This window comes from Strix uralensis, chromosome 19 (genome assembly GCF_047716275.1).
Source record: "Strix uralensis isolate ZFMK-TIS-50842 chromosome 19, bStrUra1, whole genome shotgun sequence".
NCBI classification, from domain to species: domain Eukaryota; kingdom Metazoa; phylum Chordata; class Aves; order Strigiformes; family Strigidae; genus Strix; species Strix uralensis.
Window position 1 is genome coordinate 10,549,482 of NC_133990.1, and position 23,070 is coordinate 10,572,551.

At 42.0% G+C, this 23,070-nt stretch overlaps 2 protein-coding genes across 9 annotated transcripts in view; one reads left to right on the forward strand and one right to left on the reverse strand.

The window, feature by feature from the left end:
• SPAG9 (sperm associated antigen 9) overlaps positions 1–13,813 on the reverse strand; it is a 65,072-nt gene extending 51,259 nt beyond the window's left edge. For 2 of the 5 annotated variants that reach the window (XM_074889507.1, XM_074889506.1), the window contains exons 1-2: positions 13,393–13,813; positions 6,878–6,998 (exon numbers count right to left, since the gene is read on the reverse strand). In XM_074889507.1, coding sequence (XP_074745608.1) covers positions 6,878–6,998; positions 13,393–13,698 — 427 coding nt within the window. In that variant the 5' untranslated portion in view covers positions 13,699–13,813. Of the gene's footprint in view, positions 1–2,022; positions 2,206–3,263; positions 3,430–6,877; positions 6,999–13,392 lie in introns of those variants that run through there. The other 3 variants (XM_074889512.1, XM_074889511.1, XM_074889510.1) reach the window with 2 other exon arrangements.
• Positions 13,814–13,943: 130 nt separating this feature from the next.
• On the forward strand, positions 13,944–22,041 carry LOC141952192 (nucleoside diphosphate kinase-like). 4 transcript variants are annotated; one of them, XM_074889368.1, is made up of 5 exons: positions 13,944–13,990; positions 19,647–19,779; positions 20,317–20,418; positions 21,148–21,260; positions 21,561–22,041. In XM_074889368.1, exons 2-5 carry the CDS (start codon positions 19,651–19,653, stop codon positions 21,676–21,678), a joined length of 462 nt encoding a protein of 153 aa, XP_074745469.1. In that variant the 5' UTR covers positions 13,944–13,990; positions 19,647–19,650; the 3' UTR covers positions 21,679–22,041. The 4 variants fall into 4 exon arrangements, with proteins under 4 accessions (XP_074745469.1, XP_074745470.1, XP_074745467.1 ...); XM_074889369.1 differs by having other exon boundaries at positions 13,956–13,960; XM_074889366.1 differs by lacking the exon at positions 13,944–13,990 and adding an exon at positions 18,833–18,944.
• Positions 22,042–23,070: the final 1,029 nt, after the last annotated feature.

Consider the following 23,070-nt stretch of genomic DNA (forward strand, 5'->3'; position numbering starts at 1 on the left):
AATGCTGTTGATAGCAAATATCCACACATACAGCTGCATGCTCTTATCCCTGACACTTCTGGACTGTTCAGGTATCCACTATGTCCGAGACCCACAAAATCACAGTAATTTATCACCCAAAACCTGACAAAACTTAAAATCTCCTTAGACATTCTGCTACAACCATTTAATATGAAGACAACCATATACCAGGAGATCCCTCACAAAGGTTGAAATTCAAATGAACAAGGAGATATACAAGTCAACTTCTACCCAAAATCAAATCAAAAAATCATTTGACCTAGTACCAACTGTTCACCTAGTCTCTAGCCAAAATAGTCTTTCACTGAGGAAAGTTTTGATTGATTGACTGTTTTGAAAACAGTGGGATACTTCATTTATGTATTTGGCTATTGAGTAACTTTGGGAAAATCCAACATGAAGCCAGCATGAACACAGAAGCTAAAGCAAACTGGATTATGCTTTTAAAGCCAGATAACCAGTGATAACTCAGGAATGCAAGATTCTATAAGACATTTAAAGACATCTTCTTCATTACTGCAACATTTACAGCAATTATTGTGACAATCAAACTCCAGCACCTAAACCACTAGCACAATACTCCCTGAATTTGAAAAAGTACACGAGCAGTTAATTATATGCCAGTGGATTTCAACCTCCTCTCAGCACTTTTGTTCAGGAATATTAACAGAGGAGTTTAAAGCAGGCCAATCACTGCTCTATTTTCCTACTCCATTTTCTTTTAGCCTCCAGCCTTGCAGCCTGCAGGACTCGGTGCAGTCTCGGGAGCTGACTGCACCCTCTGCTCCATCTAGTGGACTGTGGATTCCCACACCACCGACCAGAAACAGCAGGGACTCTTGTAACTTCACAATTTAAGGCAGCCGGGAAAGTAACCGAGAAATGCTTTAGTCAGAAACAAAGCCTTCCTTTCTGCTACACTTCGATGCTCACACTTCTTCGTATTGAAAGATTCTTCAAGTGTAGTAAATGATACCTGAGGCACAGTGGGAGAATCTGCCTTGTAAACAAACCACTGTAGATGAGAAACAGCTGCACTGAGAAAAGTGGCAAACTATAAGCTCCAAATTTGTTAATCAATAAATACTAGAAGTCAAGTTGTTCTGTTCATTCTCTGTTGGAAATCAGATTAGTTCTGCTGTTCTCAGTCTTTGAAAAATATGTAGGAACAATCCAGACCCCCACTGAACAAAACTTCCTGACATCTTTCAAGGATCTATTGAAAAAAAACTTTCTTGTATTCCCTAAACACTACACTTGAGCCATACCTAGAAATAGCATTACTGACAGATGTATTTTATACCAGTTTAATTATTCACATCATCATGTGCGTAGACATGCAACTCAAGTCAAAACTCAAAACCAAGGTTCGCAGCAGAAAGTTCCTATTAGAGTCTCCCTGTCAAGTAGACAGGTCTGCGTTAAAGCGCTGCTGCAGCTCTCTGCAGGTATATCGCAGGGTAGTGGATGCCTTCAGATTATATACATCAAGAGGTTGTCTACCTGGATGCACATTACAGTAATGCTGGTATCTGGAGAGCTGACGAAAATTAAAAATACCAAATAACTTCACATCTGCAAAAAATTCACAACAGAACCTGGTCTTGCATTTTCTCTTTAAGCCAGTGAAAGCAATAGTTCTATTTAGCTTCTGAGGAAATCAAATCTCAATGTTTTTAGGTCAGCTGCCAAAACATTTGTCTCATATCCCAAATAAAACCTACATCAAGCAGTAGCAACTGCTGCACTGTGTCACCTGATGTGGGAAATACAATCAGCCCAACAGTTACATCACAACATTTGCAGCTCTGAAGACCAAGAACTGTTTCTTGGTTTGTTTTTTGGTGGGTTTTTTGTTTGGGTTTTGGGGGGGTTTTTTTTACATATATAGTTTTCCTGACATATAATCTAACAAGCATAAATTACAAAGCTAAGGTTTGATAAACTGAGGTATGGGAACATATCTGTGCCTTGTTTATCCTGTCAAATGCAGTATGTTACCTTGATTGCACTTTAGCACTAGGCAGATCCAGAAAAGGAACCAACTCTTTCAACTCCCACAGCCTACCACCTCCATCAGGAAGCACTTCAACCATGCAGACATCGTGTTTTTCAGATTCTCTTGTAAATAAGTTACTCAAAAAATGATTCCTCCAGAAAGCATACTCCAAAGCTGTTCCATTCCTGTAGTAAGTCAAAACACGCTACAATCATATTTTGCTCTAAATAATTTAACTTACAGCCTGTAATACACAAACAGAACTGACGTTCCCAAAAAGGAAGGGAAATTAATTAAACCTCCGTAGCCCCCACGGAAGTCAGTGGCACATCACATGAGCACTGAAAGGCACTTATCCCTTTTGGTAACTGGAGACCAAGCAGTGTCCAAACAATATCATGTGCCCTCGTGGAGCGCTGCTGGACAAGTGAGCTGCATATTGCTATTACAAGTTTTTAACAGTTCTAACTGCTTAGTTTTCCAGATGCAAGGCTGAAATTTGAAACATTCTAATGCTGTAAACTACAAGCAGAGCGCCAGGGGTCTCACCACAGCAAAGACTTGAAATAATGTGAAAGTCATATATTCAAGCTCTTGTAAAAAATGTTTAAGATTATATCAGAGACTGGTATCTGCCTCAGACACATCATCGAAGTGGAAGGGAAGGAGAAGAGAAGACTTGAAATGTTAAATTTTTTTTTTTTTTTTAAACCTGGCACTTCCATGCTTAGTGTACCTCCACAATATTCAGAGGTGCCCTCTGCTGTTGAGAAAAAAAAATAATCCATGAAAGTCTAGTCAAGTAATAAAACCAAAAAAAAGATACTTGCTCACACTCAGTACTAGTTTGCTAAAGACCAACAGCAAGAGCTGCTAAAAACTGCCTGTGCCAACATTTTCCCTACACAAGTCTCCAGGAACTTTGTGATATTTAATTTGCTTTAACATCCACAAGCCACGGGCCCTTGAAAGCACAGGCGCTGTCTTTCCTCCATTCCCTGCACAGGTAACGCTGACAGCCAACGCACACCGACACGAGGGCAGAGGCACACCGTGGAAAGTTACAGGGAAGAGCAGCAGCAGAGACTGCTAAATGAGACGAGGAGATAGATCACAGGCGAAAGAGCCACACCACTGCAGCACATTCCTGCACTCAAATAGAAGTTGCAAATCCTTACGCCTCTGCTCTCCATTAAGCAGTTGTAAGGTTTACCAAAATATCCCAGGATGCAACAGGTCACACCGTTTTGGTAGCAAACTTGACTTAAGCAACCACCACAACCCACAAAATACCAGGACCCAGCGCTCTACATCATGCAAGAATGGTAACTCCATGTGCATCTGCCTCCACCATTCAGGATTTCATCATGTGGCTCAATCCTCCCAGCAGTGCCACCAGGTCACGCTGTCACCTCTCCCTCTTGCCATTTCCTCCTACAAAATAGCAGAGTAGGGTAGTTCACTCATCTAAGATGTAGCTGACAGTAAGTGTTTAAATTTGTAACGTAGGAAAAAAAAAAAAAGTCAGTGAACCACAGAAACTTTGTAACTGGTTGACACAAAATAAGCTTCTTGCTTCACTTCTGCAATTTCAAACGGCAGATTTAATCCAACCTAGGTAGTTGAATATGTGGCTATGAGCGTAATCCCACGTGATAAATTTAAGTGCAAAGAAATACCTATTTTTTTCTTTAGTGTGATGATCACTAAGACTGAGAAAACAAGCACTTATAATTCAGAACATAACAAAACTATGGCTTCTTGAGCAATTTTAACTGACATGCACGTTTAAGCACATACAATCACGCTGAACCCTACAATGTAACTTAAGAGCTGCCCTCTCTCCAGGCTAACTTATAGAATATCAGTCTTCATCAAATGCTCAGAATGGACAGCGTTCAAGAGAACGGGTCAAAACTTTTAATGGATAAAACATGTTCTCAGGGGCCTTGCTTATTTGAGGAAAAACATACAGCACAAGTAGTCCACAAAAAGCAAAAGGTCTTATAGTTAAAGTACTACAGGGGACCACACGTCTTACCTGTTTTCTGTTCTAAACTACTAATCATGTCATAAACTGACATAACTATCTCAGACTCTGACACAAAAAAAGCAAAGCCAGGTTTTATTTGCCTACTTGCTCTGTGCCAGGCATTTGCAATTCCCATTATCAATGATAACACTACCACTATTTTGAATGTTGATGTGGTAACAGTTGGCAATACCACAGACTAATTTAGATGCACAGGCAGTAGTATAGGAAGTACAAGAGAAAAAGAAATATAGCTAGAAGACTTGTAGCTGTATCCAGTGAATTAAAGCGATACATTGGGTGTCTTTGGTATTGTAGGACATACAAATGGCCTTGCCTATAAAACAGAAAACAAGGTAATGCAGTAGAGTTTAGATTACTTCCAGGATATGTACACTAGTATACTTTTCATAACCTAGAAATTTAGAGCACTAAGAAAAAAACAGTTCACTTGCATAATATTCATTAGCCATTCAACAATTGTGCTTAGGTTCCCTTTGATCTGCTCTGCATCAGCAGCATGTCACCTCTTCATAACAGTCTTTCATGTGCTCCCAGACAACTTATCAACCCAAATCATAAGCAAAACTCAACGTTCAACACAGCCCTACTGTTTCTCCAAAGCTGCATTTTTGCCATCACAAAAGGTTTTTCTCCAATAAAAAGCTTTTGGAACTGTTTAAAAGTCAACACTCTAACACCAGAACTTTATGTTATGATAACTGTTTTCAACAACACTATTTCTTACAAAAAGTAGTTCTAGCCAACACCGAGTGGTTTTACTGCAACAATTGAGTTTCTCACGCAAATATTTTCATTATTACAATCTATACCAAAACGAGGACACACACATATATACACACAATGTAATTAAGAGTTTAAAAACATACATATATTTGAAGGCTTAATATTCAAGGCAAAAAAAAAAAGTTACATGAACAGATTCACAGAACAATATATAACAGTGTTATATACATCAGTACATGGGGTAAGTGCAGCTTCTATGAGAGGAACTCCAGGTATGCTGCCACATATATTGCCAGGAATCCAAATCACTTGTCTTTTTTGTGCAACTAATTTATACTTTTTATTTTATTAACAGAAAAAGTAATGGCAGATATGACATGATGCAATCTTGAATCCATAATCCTGTTGTCAGAGTACAGGGTCTCCCATTAACAAGTTGTTTGGGCTGTGGGCTTAGAGCACAGGCGTTCTGGAAACAGTGTCCTTTGTTACCAAAACAGACCACTCAACTCTTGTTCCAATGTTTTCTTTTCCCCTCTTCTGCTGCTTTTAAACACACACACATTTCCATTCACAAGAATCATGGCATTTCTGATACAAGTCTCTACAATATGCTTTACAGTTATCCACTTGAGTTTGACTTGATCTATAAAGATACACTCCTGGAAATCAACCATCCTGGTTTTCACTGTCTGTAGAAAATCCAAGAATATTTTAACTGCAATGGGTCTGAAGAAGTACATGCCTCTAAGATTTGCCAACAGCATTCTAAACCATTTAAATTTCAGAAAGATCCAGCTCTGCGTGCCACCTACATTAATCTTAACACTAGTGCAATAATAATACAACCCTGCTATAGACCCACTCATGCCACTGAAAATTAAACTTTACAGGAAGATTATTACACCTTTTATTGAAAAAGAGAACTATAACTTCTTGCATTATGGCTGAGTAGAAATAAAGGAAGAAAGAATAGTGAAAAGGGGCTACAGCTGGCACTCTGCTTTTAGAAACTGATCTTATCTCAACCTTATCAGGCTTGATACAGTCTAACTTTACATTTCTGCATGGCCCAGCAATAAAAGCTGTATAGTAATTGATGGTCATGCTAGTCTTATGTCAATACAAGTTAGCTTAGAAGCTTGACAAAATGTTTACATTAATTCATATTGATCATTATTTCTACACTGTGCTAAAAAGCTTAAATGAAAGCAAAACTTATACCCTTCATTCCATGTTTAACAGACTCACAGCAAAAAAAAATAATCCATCATTAGAAGCACAGGTCTTTCAATTTAAGACTGCAGGGTGGGGGAGATGAAATGACAAGAGAAGGTTTCTCTGGGTTTGAGTATTCTTTTTCCTCTACCTTTTACTCAGCTAGAAACAGAAAAACTGGTGATTGGGCTTCATTCAATGACTATGTACCTGGATAAGAAGCAGTCCAGCAGAATGCTTAAGCTACAATACATTCACATTGAAACTTTCAGTATTTCAGGAAAACTGATGGTTGTTCTCTTTTTCCAGAACTTACACAAGTTTTCATTAAGTTACACAGAACATCTCCAAAAGTGGAAGTGTTCTTCCTTAACTCTCTTCCTGCAAAAACTAAATGCCTCATAGAAATAAATCAGGAAAAATCATACAAAAGCTAATGAGAATCAGCATCAATAGTATTCTCATCCCAGCAGCAGTACCAAACCCAAAGATCACAATTATTTTTAGTACAGACAACAGTTTAATGGGAAGAAAATTAGCTTATTTTATCATCACTAACAAGGGAATAAGTTCTAAATATCTCCTGAAAAAGTTGCTAAACATGAAAATAGCATGGTCTAAAAGGAAAACGGAACAACAAGTAGGATACCAGAAGAATTGGATTACAAGTCACAAGCATATACCTAATTTGATTATGTTAATTCTAAGGAAAACAAACTTGCACAAGAGTTAAACCTAGTTATCTGTCAAAATACAGGAATCAGATAACACAGAAATTTAGCGTATGTATTATTGTTTTACAGAATGAAATTTAAAATGCACTAATATCACTTAAGGAGAGTGCAATATATTTTACTTACTTTGATCAGCATAATTTTTTGCTTTTAGTTCAAGCTGACGAGTTTGTGATTCTAATGCTTCCACTCTGGTCTGTAAGTCCTTTTTCTCTTGTTCTTGAGAATCTTCAAACTCGATGAATTTCTAAACAAAAAAAGTAAAGTTATACTCAACAATTACAGATTTTTTTTAAAAAAAAGCCTGAGCAAAGTTCTTTCTCCAAAGAGAAAGAGCAGATATATCATTCCTAGATTTGTTTTTAAGATGACTTTCACTTCAAGCAGCATGTAGGAAACAACACAGCAGCCCTTCACAGCAAGGAAGGGTGCAAGCAGGTTTTCAAAACAACAGATCGACACTCCACATTTAAACATGAAGGACACTATTTTAGCCCAGTCAAGCATCCCACCTAGGTTGCTCTGTGTAATCACCATCAACTAAACGCCAGCTACTTCAGAGAAGCCTGCTTTGGACTAACAAACATGAGTTATTTCATTCTTTCCTAACTTCAGACGCTTGCCTGCCAACGCTGCATGTGAATAGTGTCTCAGTATCCTTCGATCCGACCGAACATCGGTGAAGCCAATGGTGAGCCATGAAGGTACAGACAGTGCAGTAGGGACAGGCCAGCAACAGTGCCAACCAAAATTACATGGTGTTTTTTCATTCCTACCCAATTTCTGTTATCATTTGATAGGTTATAAAATGCTCATTCTTCATCAAATACTTAATAACCATCTCCTACAATCTGTGCGCTGCATAGGAAACTATTTACAGGCACTCTGAAACTGTGCTGATTACCATCACCTTCTGCTACCTTGGTTTACAACTTCGTGTCTCACAATATTCTGGAGTTCACTGATGCATATATCAGTGTTAACATTTTATAACATTAAAGCTACCAATTCAACACTACAGCAGTTTTAAAAACATATCTTTTGCTATTTATCTTAGCTAAAAACTTAAGAATGCAGCACGTACTGGTAGCACAAAGAATACTTCTAATAGCCAAAGACATCTTGGGTCATGTAGTACACTCTATTCTGCATTGCAAGGAGAAGGCAAGGCCACAAACACAAGTTACACAGAAGTACAGGAAGGAAAAGTGTACCAGAAGCCTTTTCAGAAGAAAAACCCCAAACATCCAGGACAGCTAAAGGGTCAGAAAGCAAGCTGCAGCTGGGTACCACATGGAAGCAAAGACACAGAGGAGGCAGCAAGTTAAAAATAGTAATGTTGTGGGTGATTTGAATATCATTTTTTCATATGTATTGCTAGGAAAACTTAGTGGGAAAAATACTTCAAATACACCAACTTTTAATAAGCTACTACTAAGTTTTAGCCAATGTGCTTTATAGCTTTTATAAAAGGAGCAACTCATAACCCTATGAAAAGAGCTTCAGTTTAGCAGGGTCATCAGAAGAAGTTTTGCTTAAGAATTACTTCAGATGGAGAAATGCATCAAGATCTATCAAGTGGAACAAGAGTTCCTTTCAGACAAGCTCTCCACAGCTATCACAGGACTAGGCATGGTGTTCATATGACTGTGCTTCAAGCTAAATCATGAAACAATTGAGAAACAGCTGACAGTAGCCCAGGTAGCACTGCTTTGGGTTCTGCAATCTAAAATGAGTTCTCCAGCTTCAAAAAGACAGATGTCTTTCTACCCCGCCAATATAAAGTTTGGGAATATTAATTTGTCAATGTAATACTGGAAAACATGTTTCATGTCTCCTTTGCAGTAAATGATACAAGAGTTTTGCCCCTTCTGTATTCAAGTCATGTCTGGCTTATTCTTTGCAGACTCCTTTTTTTAAAAAAGGCTTCAAAGTTTGTCACGAATTTGGCACTGGGGCTAAAAACCAACATGGTTTGTTACATTAAACATGGGAAAACATGAAAGAAGAATTATAAAACTGTAACATCTTTGTCTAGTTGCTTCTCTGATGATTTCCCAAAGTCAGATGTGTCTCAACTTGCAGAAGGCCAGTGACAATTACACTTTTGAATAAACAGCCATTCAAAGCCATCAATGTCATTGTTACTCATGAAACTATAGATATCATTTTGTACTTCCTCTCAAGTTCTTCAACTGCAAGTATTAAAACTGTTTTCATATTAAACGGTTTTGTTACCTTCCACTAGTTTACCTTCATTTTGTTAAAGTTAGAATTTAAATTATATCTCTTCAAAGCATTTTTATAATCAGAGCTGGATTTTTTTTTTCCCTCTGCTGAAAACTATACCTGATCAAATCATCAGCTGAGTACTTTAGACTTTGGATGTTCTTATTTAGTTTCATCTCTCCTTCCAGTGACAGTATTAACACAGGCAAAGCCCCAGGAGATTGATCATCTCATCCTGACTAAGCCTGTATGACTATGCTGGAAGGACTAGTCAGATAAACCACCACAGCAGCCAAGGATAGGCTGAGCACCCATATTAAAAGACTTTTTTTTTTTTTAATTTACGTTGACAACACACTCAAATATTGCACATCTTCTGCATTGTTTAACGTAAATGCAGCAGCATATGGAGGAACATGTTAGCCACTCAATATATGGATACTAGACATGCTCTTATTTCAGCCTGAGCTATTGGTTGCACAAAACGCCAAGGCAGACAAAAATCTAGCTTTCCTCATTTTAAGTGACATCCTGTCTAGGCCGCAAAGCCATATCTTACAATTCCAACAAGAACTAAGATTTTTTTTTGTCTTTTTTTTTTTTTTAAAAGAACAAGCTGAAGGACATCAACACATCTTTAAAACAAGCAAATATCACAAGATGACAGAAGATACAGCTAGAACGGTCCTTAAAAGGTCATCTTGTTTCAAGGCTCTGATGCTCAGTGCTAGTGTCTCCGGATCCTAATTTTGATTAGGATATAATGAGGTATAAGCACAGGATATGATGCATGCCTCCTTCTGCATGTGCCTACTGCTGAAATCCAAGCCTGTGATACCTTCATAAACTATGTTTGGCAACTCCCATTTAATCCTTCCCATGTTTTCCAGGCGGTATCAACTATGTCATTTCAGACAGGCATTGGTCTAACCTGTTCTTAAAGGCCTCCAATAAAAAGTATGGAAAAGTACTTCACAAATAAGATTCAGAAGTCTTTATGTAATCAATTTTAAATCCTGTTAAAAGTTTACAGCAGTAATCATTGCAATAAACATAAACTCAGACTACACAATGGAACAGCACAGCATACACGTGTGGAGCCCTCTCTCACACATATAACCATTTAATCACTTCATAACACACTACTAGCTGAATGAAACATTTTTTCCAATATTTATGTCATCTTCTGTTTCTTTATATTTTAACTTGTTTTCCCATCACACGACCCAGGTGCAATACTAAGCATGTCTGACGTCAGGGTTCCACCTACTTGGCAGTCTTTATCACCCTATGATGTGTCCTTCAGTAACTTTTATTGCAATGATGCCAGCTTTTCAGCCAATGGCATGTTCTTCCTGGAGTAGGTAGAGAAAATTAACTACAAAGCCAGTTTAGCTGGACTCAGGAAGGAGAAAAATACATGTAACTGAAAACAACTTAGTAACGTCTACTATTTTAGCAAGCTTTCTGTAGTCAATTTTGTTCTCTCATAAATTAAAAATACTTAAAACTCTTACTGCAGAGTGTTTACTTAATGTACAACCCTAAGAAAGAAAGTTAACTTTGGGAATAGTAAGAAAAGACAGCCATCAAGTTCACACTATTACTTAAACTAATTTTCATGGTGGTAAATTCTTTTTCACGGTTGCAAAAGTAGCAAATGTACTGAACATCAGATTTCAAGAACAGCTTAATCCCACCAACAGCATTAAAGCTAAAAGATATATTAGACATCTTGACATGGCTAAAAGGAATAGATTTTATCCTGCTTTCAAGCCCACACAAAACACCTTCTGCTAGCCACACACACCCAGGTATGGAGCAGTTTACTTCCACAGAAGGAAAACTTATTAGGGTATAAAATAGCAGAACCCCAAATTTTTCTTCCTCTCCCACTTCTTTGTGGCAGGGCACGCTGCCTAACATTCACTAAGTGGGAAGATAAATTATGCAGAACTGTAAGCAGAACAGCAGAATAACTGGTTCCTCTATTTCTTTAGTTATAATCACGTTAAAAGTCAGACAAGTGACTTCACAGCAACTAAAAAGATGACTGTTAGAAGTAGACCCAGAATTTCTTGGGGTTTTTTTTAAGTCACCTTAACAGAAATCCACAGGCAACAACTTTCAAGATGTTTCTTCAGCAACACTTTTTAAGTACAGGAAATAAAGGAGGCAAATTAGGACAATGGTGTAAGGAGATTCGTAAACTATTATTAATCATCAAGATACTACTGCAAATAAAAATTCCTAACTACAACAAGCAGAAAGTAAAAGAAGATACGTTAATTCTTCAGGACGGTCAGAACAGATGATACAGGATATCAAACTTACTAGCTCAAAAGTCTTCATTTTGCTATCAGATTACACAAAACCTCCACAATTAAAGGAAAGAGACACTCTAAAGCAGTAACTTGTTGTCCATGAGAAATAGTGCTACATTCGTGTTCCCTCCTTTCGTTTCAACCACACTGCACCCATCAGATGACCTCAGCATTCAAAAAAAATAGTTGCAACAATCAAGTCTGGTTAAAACACATACCTCTCATGAACATACCATGCTTTAACTATGACAGACTTTTTCACATATGTAGAGCATAACTCGCCTCAGCACTTCACAAAAAGATGACCTTTGCACTTAGAACTGAAAATTTGGTCTAATTGCACTTTGGCAAGCATCACTAAGATGTCTTACAGCACGAGTACTAGTTTTTAGACTGAATAATGCTGCCCCCTCAAGTTAATTTATCATGACACAAAGAAATGGAGATGGCAGTGAAGTACACTACCAACAGAGGTATGTACAGCTCCTGAAGAGCCGCAACAACACAATTAACACTGTATTCTATTTCATCATATTGTGATAGTTCCTGTTCTGTGCCCAAGGCCTGCTTTTTTCAGTCTGGCAAATGCTGCCTGTGTTTCAAGCCTGATTGATTTTCTTATGAATTAGTTCAGGAAATATTTATCAGCCCCTTCTCTTACTCTCTTAATAAAAATAAAATCTTTTCTAAAAAAGCCTTTTACATGCAGCTTGTGCCAGAACTAGTGATTATGTCTTTATAGCAATAGTCCTCAGACTGAAGTCCATAAGGCATCGTAAAACAACTACATGTTTGGCAAGAAGGATGAATGGTCTATTCATCAAAGAGCTGGGGGGACATCATTCACACCACGTTACTTCATAACAAACTAACAAAGTCCTGGGACAATTTGCAGCCAACATTTTGCACTCACTTATAACCATGATGTATACAAATATTTGTACGGGGCTAATGCTTTTCAAAATAAGTTATCACTGTCAATATTGTCTTCCCCTTCAGTATTGTTCTTTCTGATTTTTGGAAAATTTAGAAGGTAAGCACAAGTACGGAGGTAAGTGCAGGACATGAAGTCTGGAAATAGGCTTGTAAGATGGCTTGTCCTATAACAGATAATGCTGTCAATCCAATTTCCTACAGGAGTTTGGCAAGACAATGAGCTGGAGGAAGTTCCCGCACAGCCACTTTCTATTGTATTGTTTTACAATCTCGCAGAAAATTGTGCTTCACAAGCTTATTTATACGGAAGTAATTCTTAGATATTTTTATTTCAGTTTTTGAAGTAACATCTTTGGAGTTTATGTCATTGAACAGCGCACCACCTGTTGCTGACAGCAGCTTTTATGTACCAAGTCTCAAGAACTTCAGTCTAGACAGCACATATTTCCACATTTTTTGCAATGCATTCTCACTGTTTTTGGTATATACCCGCTACAACTGATCTGAAACGGACAATCCACCTCCTGCCACGGAGAAAATCCAGAGGGAAAGTGAAAGAGCAGAGCAGTCAGTACATGGTTCCATGTCTGCTCTGCAAAGCAGTGCTGCTTTTCTCCTATGGACCCGGTGACTGCAGGACCAGCGCTTCCGAGCGCTCTCAAAGAGCTATTTAAGAGCCTCCAGGCAGAGCCACGCCGAGCAGAGAACTCGTGGACACCCGCGACATTTCTCTGCCATCAGCCGCGTCCAGCGACCACCCGACGCTGCCCAGAGCAGCACGTACCCGCTCCTCCGAGGCGCTGGAAGCCAAACCAGCGGAGCAGGCAGCGACGGGGCGCTCCCCGCCTTCCCTCCTCCCAGAAACACGTCGCGACCTGAACTCGTCAGCCGGTGGCTCCCGGCCCCTCAGACAAGAGCCGCCCCCCCCCCGCGCCCTCCCTGCGTGGGAGCCGGCAGGAGCCACCGCCGGGCCGCGGGGCACCCCGGGCCCAGGTGCCGCAAGCACCCGCCCGCCCGCCCGCCGCCGAGGGCAGGAAGCCCCCCCCGCTTCCACGGAGGAAGCCCGGAGCCGCCGCCCGCCTCGGGAACGGGCCCCCGCCCTCCACCGGCTCGGCTCCCGCCTCAGCCCCTGGGCCCGGCGCCCGCCCTCACCTCCTCGGCCTGCTTGCGCAGCGCCTTCTCCCGCTCGTACTGCGTGAGGAGCTGCTCGTTGTCGTCCCGCAGCAGCTCCAGCTCCACGCTGGTCTCCTGGCTGTGGGCGCACACCGAGTCCAGGTTCTCCAGGACGGCCACCACCAGCGGCATCAGCTCGGCCACCACCTCCTCGTCATAGCGCCCGATGAGCCGCTCGAACTCGCGGTAGATGGAGCCCGCCAGCCCCGACACCCGCTCCGACATCATGGCGGGGCCGGGGCCGCCGGGGTCCTCCTGGTACACCACGCCGTCCGCCAGCTCCATGGCTGCCGGCAAGCGCCTTCCCTCTCGGGGCCCGGCGGGGCGGCGGCAGCTCCGGGCGCTCCCGGCGCCTCCTCCCTCTGCGGCGGGGCCTCGCCTGCAGCCGGGCGAGCGGACGGCGAGGGGGGGGGGGGGGGGCGGGCAGAACGGCCCTGGCGCACGGCACTGACCTCACCCGCCGCGCGGGGGCGGGGCCGCGCGTCACGCGGGAGGGGCGGGGCGGGGCCGCGGGGCGGTGCCTGGCGGGGATGGCGGCGCCCGGCGGGTAATGGCGGCGCCCGCCTGCTGCCCTGGGGTCGGTCCTCGCGTCCCGCAGCGGCGGGGCGGCGGCGGCCGTCGGGGGCTCTGCGGGACGTTACGGGTCACCGGGGCGCCCGGCGCTGGGGGCGGAGGGCTGGCGGGGAGAGGTGTGGGCCGGGGAGGGGGGACATCGGGGCAGGTGGGCGGCCGGTGGGGTGGCGGGGCTGGGCTGCGGAAGAAGCGCTGGGGGCCGCGGGCCGAGACCCGTGGGGAGCCAGGCACCCGTGGGGAGCCAGGCACCCGTTGGGAGCCAGGCACCCGTTGGGAGCCAGACACCCGTGGGGAGCCAGGCACCCGTGGGGAGCCAGGCACCCGTGGGGCCGGGGCGGTGGGCCACGAGCCCGAGGGATTGCACCATCAATCTTCATCTCCTGCGCTAGAAAGTCGGAGGAAATGCTATCAGACTGTTCACGTGAAAGCGTTCGTGTTTATTTACTGCACCCACAGAGGCAGAAATAGAGCGAGTGATTCATGTAGGGATGACTGATAGAGCTAAAACTAGATCTGAGGACTTTGCAGCTCCCAAACCATACCTGGGTCACTGTGTTGGCTAATCTCCGCCAGCAGAAAGACCTTTTATTTCTAACAAGGTCTCCAGATACATGAATATCTAAAATCCTGTTTTATTAGCAATAACGCAACTTAGAAGGCATCTTGCACCTGCTAAGAGAGGGTGGTTTTGGTAAGATTTGGAACAGTGAATTCCATTCTGGACAATGTGTTTTGTCATGGGAATACTGTGAGCTATTCTAGACACTTACTGTAAATCTGAAAACATCATTGAAAAATTTCAGAGTTGCCCCACATCCCTCATATTTATCATGCAATTCATATTTGGGGAAATCACTATTTTTCATTATGAAAAAGTATTTCATGTACAAGGGAGCTAAGGATCCCGGTGGCCCAGTGGCAGTGCAGGAGCAAACATGTGCGTTTTAAAAAATGCAAAAGCTTGAAAAGTGGTGGAATTTTAGCTTTGATGACTGCGTTAATTTCCACTGGAGAGCAGTAGAGGTTTGCACTGTATTTTCTCTCATTTGGACTGATTCTAAGACAGTAACTGAGTTTTAAATACATATGCTGCATTGTCTTTTTATGTACTAAGCTAGTGGGTCTGTGAAGGAATGACAGAGAAAAGACTTCAGCCCTGTATATTGTATTTCTTGCAAGTTCTGTTTAGACATCATCCTGCTAAGCTAATATTTAACATAGTGTGGCAAGGGCATAGACAGTTAAAGTACAAATTCTTTATAAACATGGCAAAAGGAAAGAAAAGCTTTTTGACCAAATTGACTAATTATGACCCAAAAAAATGACATCATTTTAGCTAGAAAAAATTTTAAAAAGACACTGTGTACTTTTCTACTCACATCTCAAGTGAAATTTTTGTTTAAATTACTGGAAATAATCCCTATGAAAAGACTGTTTTTTTCATATTTCTCTTTAGCAGTTGTCCACTGAGAAAAACTGCGACTTTTCTGTGTTTGCCTGCTGTCTACCACAGCTTGAAATCTTTACTTGATGCAGGAGTGTTGAGGGAAGCTGTCTCAGAATTTCTCTCTCCCTTTAGGTCATACATAGTTTCCCACTTACCTCAGTTGTTTGTATTGCGGAAGACACAGAGAGCCTTTGGGCTGGGGGTTATTGACTTGTGGGTTTTTTTACTGAGCCTGAATAAATCTTGTAGGAAGACTGCAAACAGCCAAAGCTGAGAGGTGACTCCAGTCTGCTCTCAGGACAAGGCTGGCAGGCCATAGCGGATTGCAGCGGACTTTTAACCTGGACCTCACCTCGTTACTCATGCGTAATACTGCATGATGTGAGGACAGCTCTAAACAGATTCTTGAGAGGATAAAAATACCCATCGTCTGGGATTGTAGCACAGATCCTTTTCTCTATGTAGAGTTTTATGGTTATTGCCATCATACTTGGCAAACTGCATAAATACATTAGCTCAAAAGACACACGTTCTGACAGACAGCAAAACTGGGTCAAGGTGTCTGCTGACAGCCTTTGAGGGAAGGGGTCTCTGAGGATATGCTATTTTTATCCTGTTTCTATTAGCAAAAGGGATAGATGCCGTTTTCTTTCACAGCTGGAGCGAGCCCATCACTGAACTGTGGCTGTTGCCACTAGAGTTGCGGTCAGACTGACAAGTACAGGTAGAAGAGAGCCACATGTACTTGTGTTTTATTTCTAGTCACATGGCGGTTTGCTAACATGGATAAATGAAGTAATTAAAAAGACAAACAATAGAAAAATTACCTGGGAGCCAAGTTTAAGTGGTGCAAAAATGTATCTTATTGACAATTTTACCGCTGTGATCACGCTTTATGATGTGCACCTCGCAGTCAGTGTGAGATCAGAAACTTGGGGATGGATTAAAAATAGAACAAATTATGGAATTTATCCTAGTTGCTTGCCAGGAGATTAAGGGACCTTGATGACCTGTCAATTTAGTAAACTAATCAAGCATGTGAAACAGCACAAAGAAACCTGATAGTATTGTCTTTGTAGCTTGAAAGCAGGGGCTGTCTGTGGTAACTACTAGAGTAAAATGCAATTCACACTCCTGGGGAGAGAACTGGCTGAAAGAGAAATTAGTTTTCTGGCTAATAAGAAAAATTATATTCCCTATGCCTAGAAATAAGTTTATTTGAAAGTAAATTGATTTACAGTTTACCAGAGAAGACGATTAGCCCTTACATCGGTATGGGGTGAGAAGAGCTTAACTGGGACTTTACCCAGGAGAAGGCATTTTTGTAAAAGCTTAATTTGATGATGCTTTTTGTCTTAAAGCGCCACAGAAATCAAGCTTAAAAACAGATGAATGATAGCAATACTTAGCTAAATGAAGAGTAGTATAGCCACAAGCAACAAAACACGTCAGACTTAGACTTACGAGTGTGGTTGTAAGGAGCAAGAGGTGCACAGCACAAAATGTGAGTCCCGATGAGAGTGGTACAGATCAGGCTGTTAGCTGAGATCATTATGAAGGTGGGGCCAAAACAGCAAAGATAGGAGTTGTGTTTAAATTCTCCTGAAGTCTGGAGACATTCACAGTTAGTCTTTTGCCTCAGGCCTGTTTTAAAAATCTCTACGGGTTTTAAGTAATGTGTATATGGCTTGAGCTCAGTAATTATACTTAGTTCAGTCACTGAAGACTTTGAAGGTCTTTACTTTCTCATCCCATGATCAGTCTGTTTTTAGGAAATTATTTGTCTAGACTGTCTACTTCCTCACATTTTAGCTAAACATGTAATTTTCAATGTTATTCCGTAATTTTGGTAGAATTCTCAACCAGCAAAAAAGCTGCTCGTTTATATAGTGCAAGTAGCAAGGAAGCATACTTCTGTGGTGTTTCATGTTCTGTAATGCACAACATGCTCTGCTAATCATGGATTAATCTCAAAAGTGACAAAGATGACCCTTATTTAATGAGGTTGAAAGACTTGGCAAAGATCGCAGAGCAGAGCTATGGTAAAGCTGCAAATAGCGCTTGCCCACCCTATGGCAAGTCCTAAACTTTCATCGTTCAATGACAGTTTTAATAAGGCTGTAAATAGATGTCCTATTGCTGCTTTTAGGTGAGTATTTTTCTAAACATCCTGTTTCCAGGGATCTTTTTTCTACTTTTAAATATTACTTTGCTGTAAGTGAGGACTACAGCATTAGAGTTTTAGTAGTATGGAACATCTTAAATAAATGTGGATTGAAACAACAGCATATAGTGGATTGATGTTATCAGGAGAATACTCAGAGATTCTAAGTCCAAAATAACTTGAAGTGGGACTTGCTATAATGTACAAAGCTGGGTTTTTTAAAACATCTTTTATTAAATCAGAGACCTTGGAAAAATTAGTACATCACGGTATGATCATACTTGGAACAAAAGATGCCTGAATACTAGTAAACAGGTTTTTTCAATAGATGCTTATGTTGGATCTAGATTCTCCCACCAGAACTAAACATAAGACGTGGCCGTGTGACGGACTGCGGTGAAGACAAGGGATCCCCAGCAGGGAAATCCAGGCTATCAAAAAGCAGAATTTATCCCTGTTCGGCAGCAGCCAAGTCCTGCCCAGAGGGAAGTGAAATCCACATTATTTTGTTTTCAAGAAGAGTGGGGGAGTAGAGCCCGGGAAGTTCATCCCAGTTGGAGAAACAAGAACAGGACAAACAGGGATTTCCTCTCAGCAGGACACGCCGAGGACGAAGGAACTTGGGCGTCCAGATGTTTTATGCTCAGATCTCTCAAAGGGAATAAAAAAGCTCAAGGCAAAGCGGTAAATGGTTGAAGGGTGTTTTGACTTGGAAATATAAAATAGTATAACCAGCAAAAAAACATTGCCATCTTTAGAGGAAACATAAAGGAGACAACAGTATGATAATTATTTTTATTTAAATAGTTTTGTGTGCCTTTTGTTAAATAAAAAATGAGATGCAGCAGTTAAGGCCTAAATGCTTAAAATAGGCATTTCCCGAGCATCCCCACGTTAAATAACTTGGAAAAGAGAAAATGGGCAACGCTGGCACAGCCCGAGAGCGAGCGGGCGGGCGGAGCGCGGCGCGGCTGCCGGCGGCGGCGGAAGGTGCAACGGGGCGGCGGGAGCGCATCCCGTCAGCGCGGCGGGAGCAGGGGCCGGGCCGGCGCCGACCGAGCGCGGCGGGAGGGGCAGCGCGGCGGGGCGGGCGCGGAGGGCGGCGGGAGAGCCGCGGAGGCGGCTAGAGCGGCGCCACCCAGAGCGGCGCCACCCGCGGGGCCTCCCGCAGGTCCCGGACAGCGCCCCCTGCAGGCGGGAGGCCGCGCCGTCGCCATGGCAACCGGCCGCCCGGGCCTGCGGCGGCCCCGAGGTGGCGGCCCCCGGGGGCGGCTTAGGGCTAAGCCGCGGCTTGGCCGGCACCTGCCGCTGCGACGGGCCGCCAGACCCAGCCGGGGCCGCCAGACGGTGAGACGGGGCGGCGCGGGGTGGTGCTGGGGAGAAAAGGGGCGGCGGGGGCGGGGGGGTGTCGTCCGGCCCGGGCCCCCCCCGGTTCCGCGGGGCTGAGGGGCGGCGGGAAGGGCCCTCACGGCGGGCGGGGGCTAAAGCCGGCCCCTTTCAGCGCTTTTCTACAATAAAGAAAGTCCCACCGTGCGCCCAGGGATCCCCTCCCTCCCCTGCAGCGTCCCCTGCACGTCTGCGGGTGTCTGTAGGTTCCCTGCATACGTGTGCACGGGCACATACATACGCCCTTGCTGCAAAACGGTGTTCAAACCCAACCACCCGATAACACCGCTTTACTGGTGAAAATGATGCGCATGGCTTTATTTAACCTACTTTGCCCTAAATTGCAGACAGCAGCCTCCCACGCAGCACTCAGAGGTGTATCTGTGGCAGTCTTCACCTTCCTGCCACTTAGAGCTTTTCTGAGTTTCGTGTTTGCTAATTGATGCTTTCTGTATTTGGCACAGTTATTGTTTTAAACTTACTTTACCAGCACTTGTGAAAACCTGTGTACAGTGATTGATTTATCAAATCGGTGCAGATCATGGATTAATTACCTTCAGATGCTTTAATTATAACAATAGCTGATATTACACGTGATACAGGGCTGTGATTGCTCTGACCTGCTGGTCCTGGACTAACGACTTTTATTCCCTTCCTGCTTAGAACGATGGCTTCTATCTCCGAGCGCACGTTCATCGCCATCAAGCCTGACGGAGTCCAGCGGGGACTGGTCGGAGAAATCATCAAGCGGTTTGAACAGAAAGGATTCAAACTGGTGGCCATGAAATTAATACACGTAAGCTTTCCTTCATTTGTGTGTCTTCTTTGTCATATAAACTGCAGCCTTAAAATAGAGCAGCATGCTATAATGACAAATGTAGTCTTCAGAACAGCTACACCTGAAATTTTGAGAAGTCTCGGAATATTTTGGGTATTTTTGGAAAAGTTCCAATTCCCAGATTTGGCTAAATGCTTTAGACATGCTAAGCACGCTCATTTTAGTAACTTGATGTCCTTAGTCTGAAGAGAATATTCTTTTAGGTACATTCTATACCAAATAAATATCTCTGAACATCTTCGACAAATACTAGGTCACGTGAACTGTCTATATTGGCAAAAGATGCTTTTCTAAGTTCAGCTGTGGTTAAATCAAACAGTTCGAATTCATATCAACCAAAAGTACTTGTAGGAAGATGCTAGAAATGCTGAATTTTCGAGTGCGTGCGAGTTTTAGGATTAATAGTGCTCTTTGGTTAATCTGTGCGATTTCAGCATGCGATTCAGTATTAAGTTCTTACAGTAAGCTTTTTTGGTTGGTTGGTTTTTAATGCAGGCCTCGGAAGACCTTCTGAGAGAACACTACATTGACCTAAAAGACCGGCCGTTCTATGATGGTCTGGTGCAGTATATGCACTCTGGACCTGTTGTAGCTATGGTGAGTGTTAAAAATGAAGCTCAGCTAAGAAAAAGATACTGTTTAGGTGTCTTACCTGCAATATATTGTGTTACCTATTGAAGCCAGTTTACTTCTAAAAGGACTTAAAAACCTGGAGTCAAATACTGTAATTAGGAAGATGTGCTGTTAATGCCTTTTTCTTTAATCTTTTTCCATAATCTTTCTTTCTTTTGAGTCAGTATATCGAGGAAGAGGGCAGGGGTACAGGGGGAACCAAAGCTGGGTACTTGAGAAACAGTAAACCTGGACAAAAAACCCACCATGAAATGCCAATGTATTAAGCAAGCTGAAAAATGTTGGTGGAATATTTTTACTCTACTCCTAAGCTATAGTAACTTTGATAATATTTTTCAGTTTAACTTCATTAGAAGGGATTTTCTCTTTTACCCCTTGATACTGTGTTTGTAAAATGGTTGAGCTGGAGGTCTAGATCTACAATGAGCAGACAGCTTTGTAAGGCTCTTTACCATCCTGAGATTTAAAATTCTCTTCCCATCCTTGGTGAGGAGAGGTATTGTGCGGAAGGGGAGAACTTCAGCAGATCTGACAGAAAAATTGGAGGTAAAATATGTGTTGCTATTACAAATATTCAGATGGTGATTTGTGCCATGATGGACAGCGTTGTGTAATTATGGAAAGTATGATTAACTCTTGCTGCTTTATCTACTGCTAAGACTTAATAATCTCAATAGATTTTTTTTTTTTAAGGTGTGGGAAGGTCTTAATGCGGTTAAGACAGGAAGAGTGATGCTGGGAGAAACTAATCCGTTCGATTCAAAGCCTGGCACTATTCGTGGTGACCTCTGCCTTCAAGTTGGAAGGTATATTTTGAAACTCTTGACATCATCTACAGACATTAAATGCCCAGTGTTATGTCATGATATCTTATAGACGGAGCTGCCGTTCCCTGTGCCCATGTCATGTTACGATCTAAAGATGGAAACCGAGTTGTGATCTCCACTGACAAAAATGATGAGCAAAGCTGGGCCTGCATACTCTGTGGTCACTTTACAGTTAGTTAAAACTTCTCTCCAGAATAGACACCACTTCAAAGAAAGGAGCTAGCTTTGCTTTGAGTTTGAGGATTATATTACTTTTATATCCACCTTTTCTTTTCCTAGGAACATCATTCATGGAAGTGATTCTGTAGAAAGTGCTGAGACAGAGATCAGTTTATGGTTCACTCCTGAAGAACTGGTTGACTACAGAAGCTGCGCTCATGACTGGATCTATGAGTAAAACTGAGCCTAAACCTTCTGGTATCCTTACTGTCAGTAAACAGCTGCTAGCCTCTCACTGTTTCAAAGCCCTTCATATAAACTGGTAGAAAACTGTCTCAGAAACCTGTGAGATTGCTGTGTTGTGAATATTAAATATAGTCAGTGTTGGCTGCTGTTTGGGTTAAAAAGCTGTCAAGTTATAGATGGAATTGTACTTTTAAAAAAGCTGCTTCTGGGGTGAGAGATATGAGATTAAAACACAGAGCATATAATGCATATATTTTTCTGAAACACTGTGCAGCCAGAAGGTATTTGGGTAAATAGAAAAAAAATTGGTAAAAATTTATTTGGTAAATAAATATGCAAATGGCTGAGTGTCAAAGGGTCACTTTGTTAAAGTGTTAGGGGACAACCGGTGGTATGTAAATATATCGAAAGTGTGCCCAAATGTTGAGGATTGAACTTGATATCGAGTCAAGTGAACCCCCATGACAACATGGCTGCAGAAAAAAGCTGATTTATTTCTCTCTCCGGGATGCGCTGTGCCCGCACGCAGAGCGGAGCTCTGATTAAAATGGGAACTTTCCTCTGGATTGACACTGTTTCAACTTGCCTTTTTTTTTTTTTTTTTCCCCACATGGGATTTATTTACTGTTTTAAGGAAGTATTAATAGGCCAGGCTTTCAGAAATACCCTTTTATGTGAAAAGATTAATGTGAGGCTGGGTGAGGGAGATCTGCCTTCAGCCACTTCCCTGGTGCAGTCCTCTGACGCTGCTCAGAGCAACAACAGAGTGATGTTTGCTTTCCTGACCAAACAGCTGATAGTTTAGCTATGTTCTCCTTTGTGTTCCTTCCTTAATAGCTGGAACTACAAAGCAAGCTGTTCTTGGATAAGGTATTTCAGAACTGACTTCAGCATTTTTAAAATTTATTTATTTAATCATGTAAAGAAATTCAGTCATAATCATGCAAATACAGTCATAATAATGCTAAATCTATTTCAGTAGAGACGTCTGCTTCTGTCACAGAAAATGATGAGCCTCTTGCAGAACTTTTAACCACAAATATCCACCAGCTGTACTGGATGAGGAACAATGAACGTGTCAGGGTCAGTATTATGTGTTTATTTACCTGCAACACTGTATTCATTAAAAGCAAGAGTTTCATGAAGCTAGTTGTTTAAACTCCTAGACTTTTTTCCTACAGTAAATTCTCATTTCAAATACTAAACTGTGCAATGAATGTTGAATTCAATGCTTACGATACTTTATGAAAGTATCTAACTCCTAAAAAGAGATGGTACAAAATAAAACGTTTGCTGTTTCTTAAGTGAAATCAAAGGAAATTTTCATTATATTGTCTTAGATCTGATTAACGAGTATAAGGACAGGGAACAAATTCCGTAACAA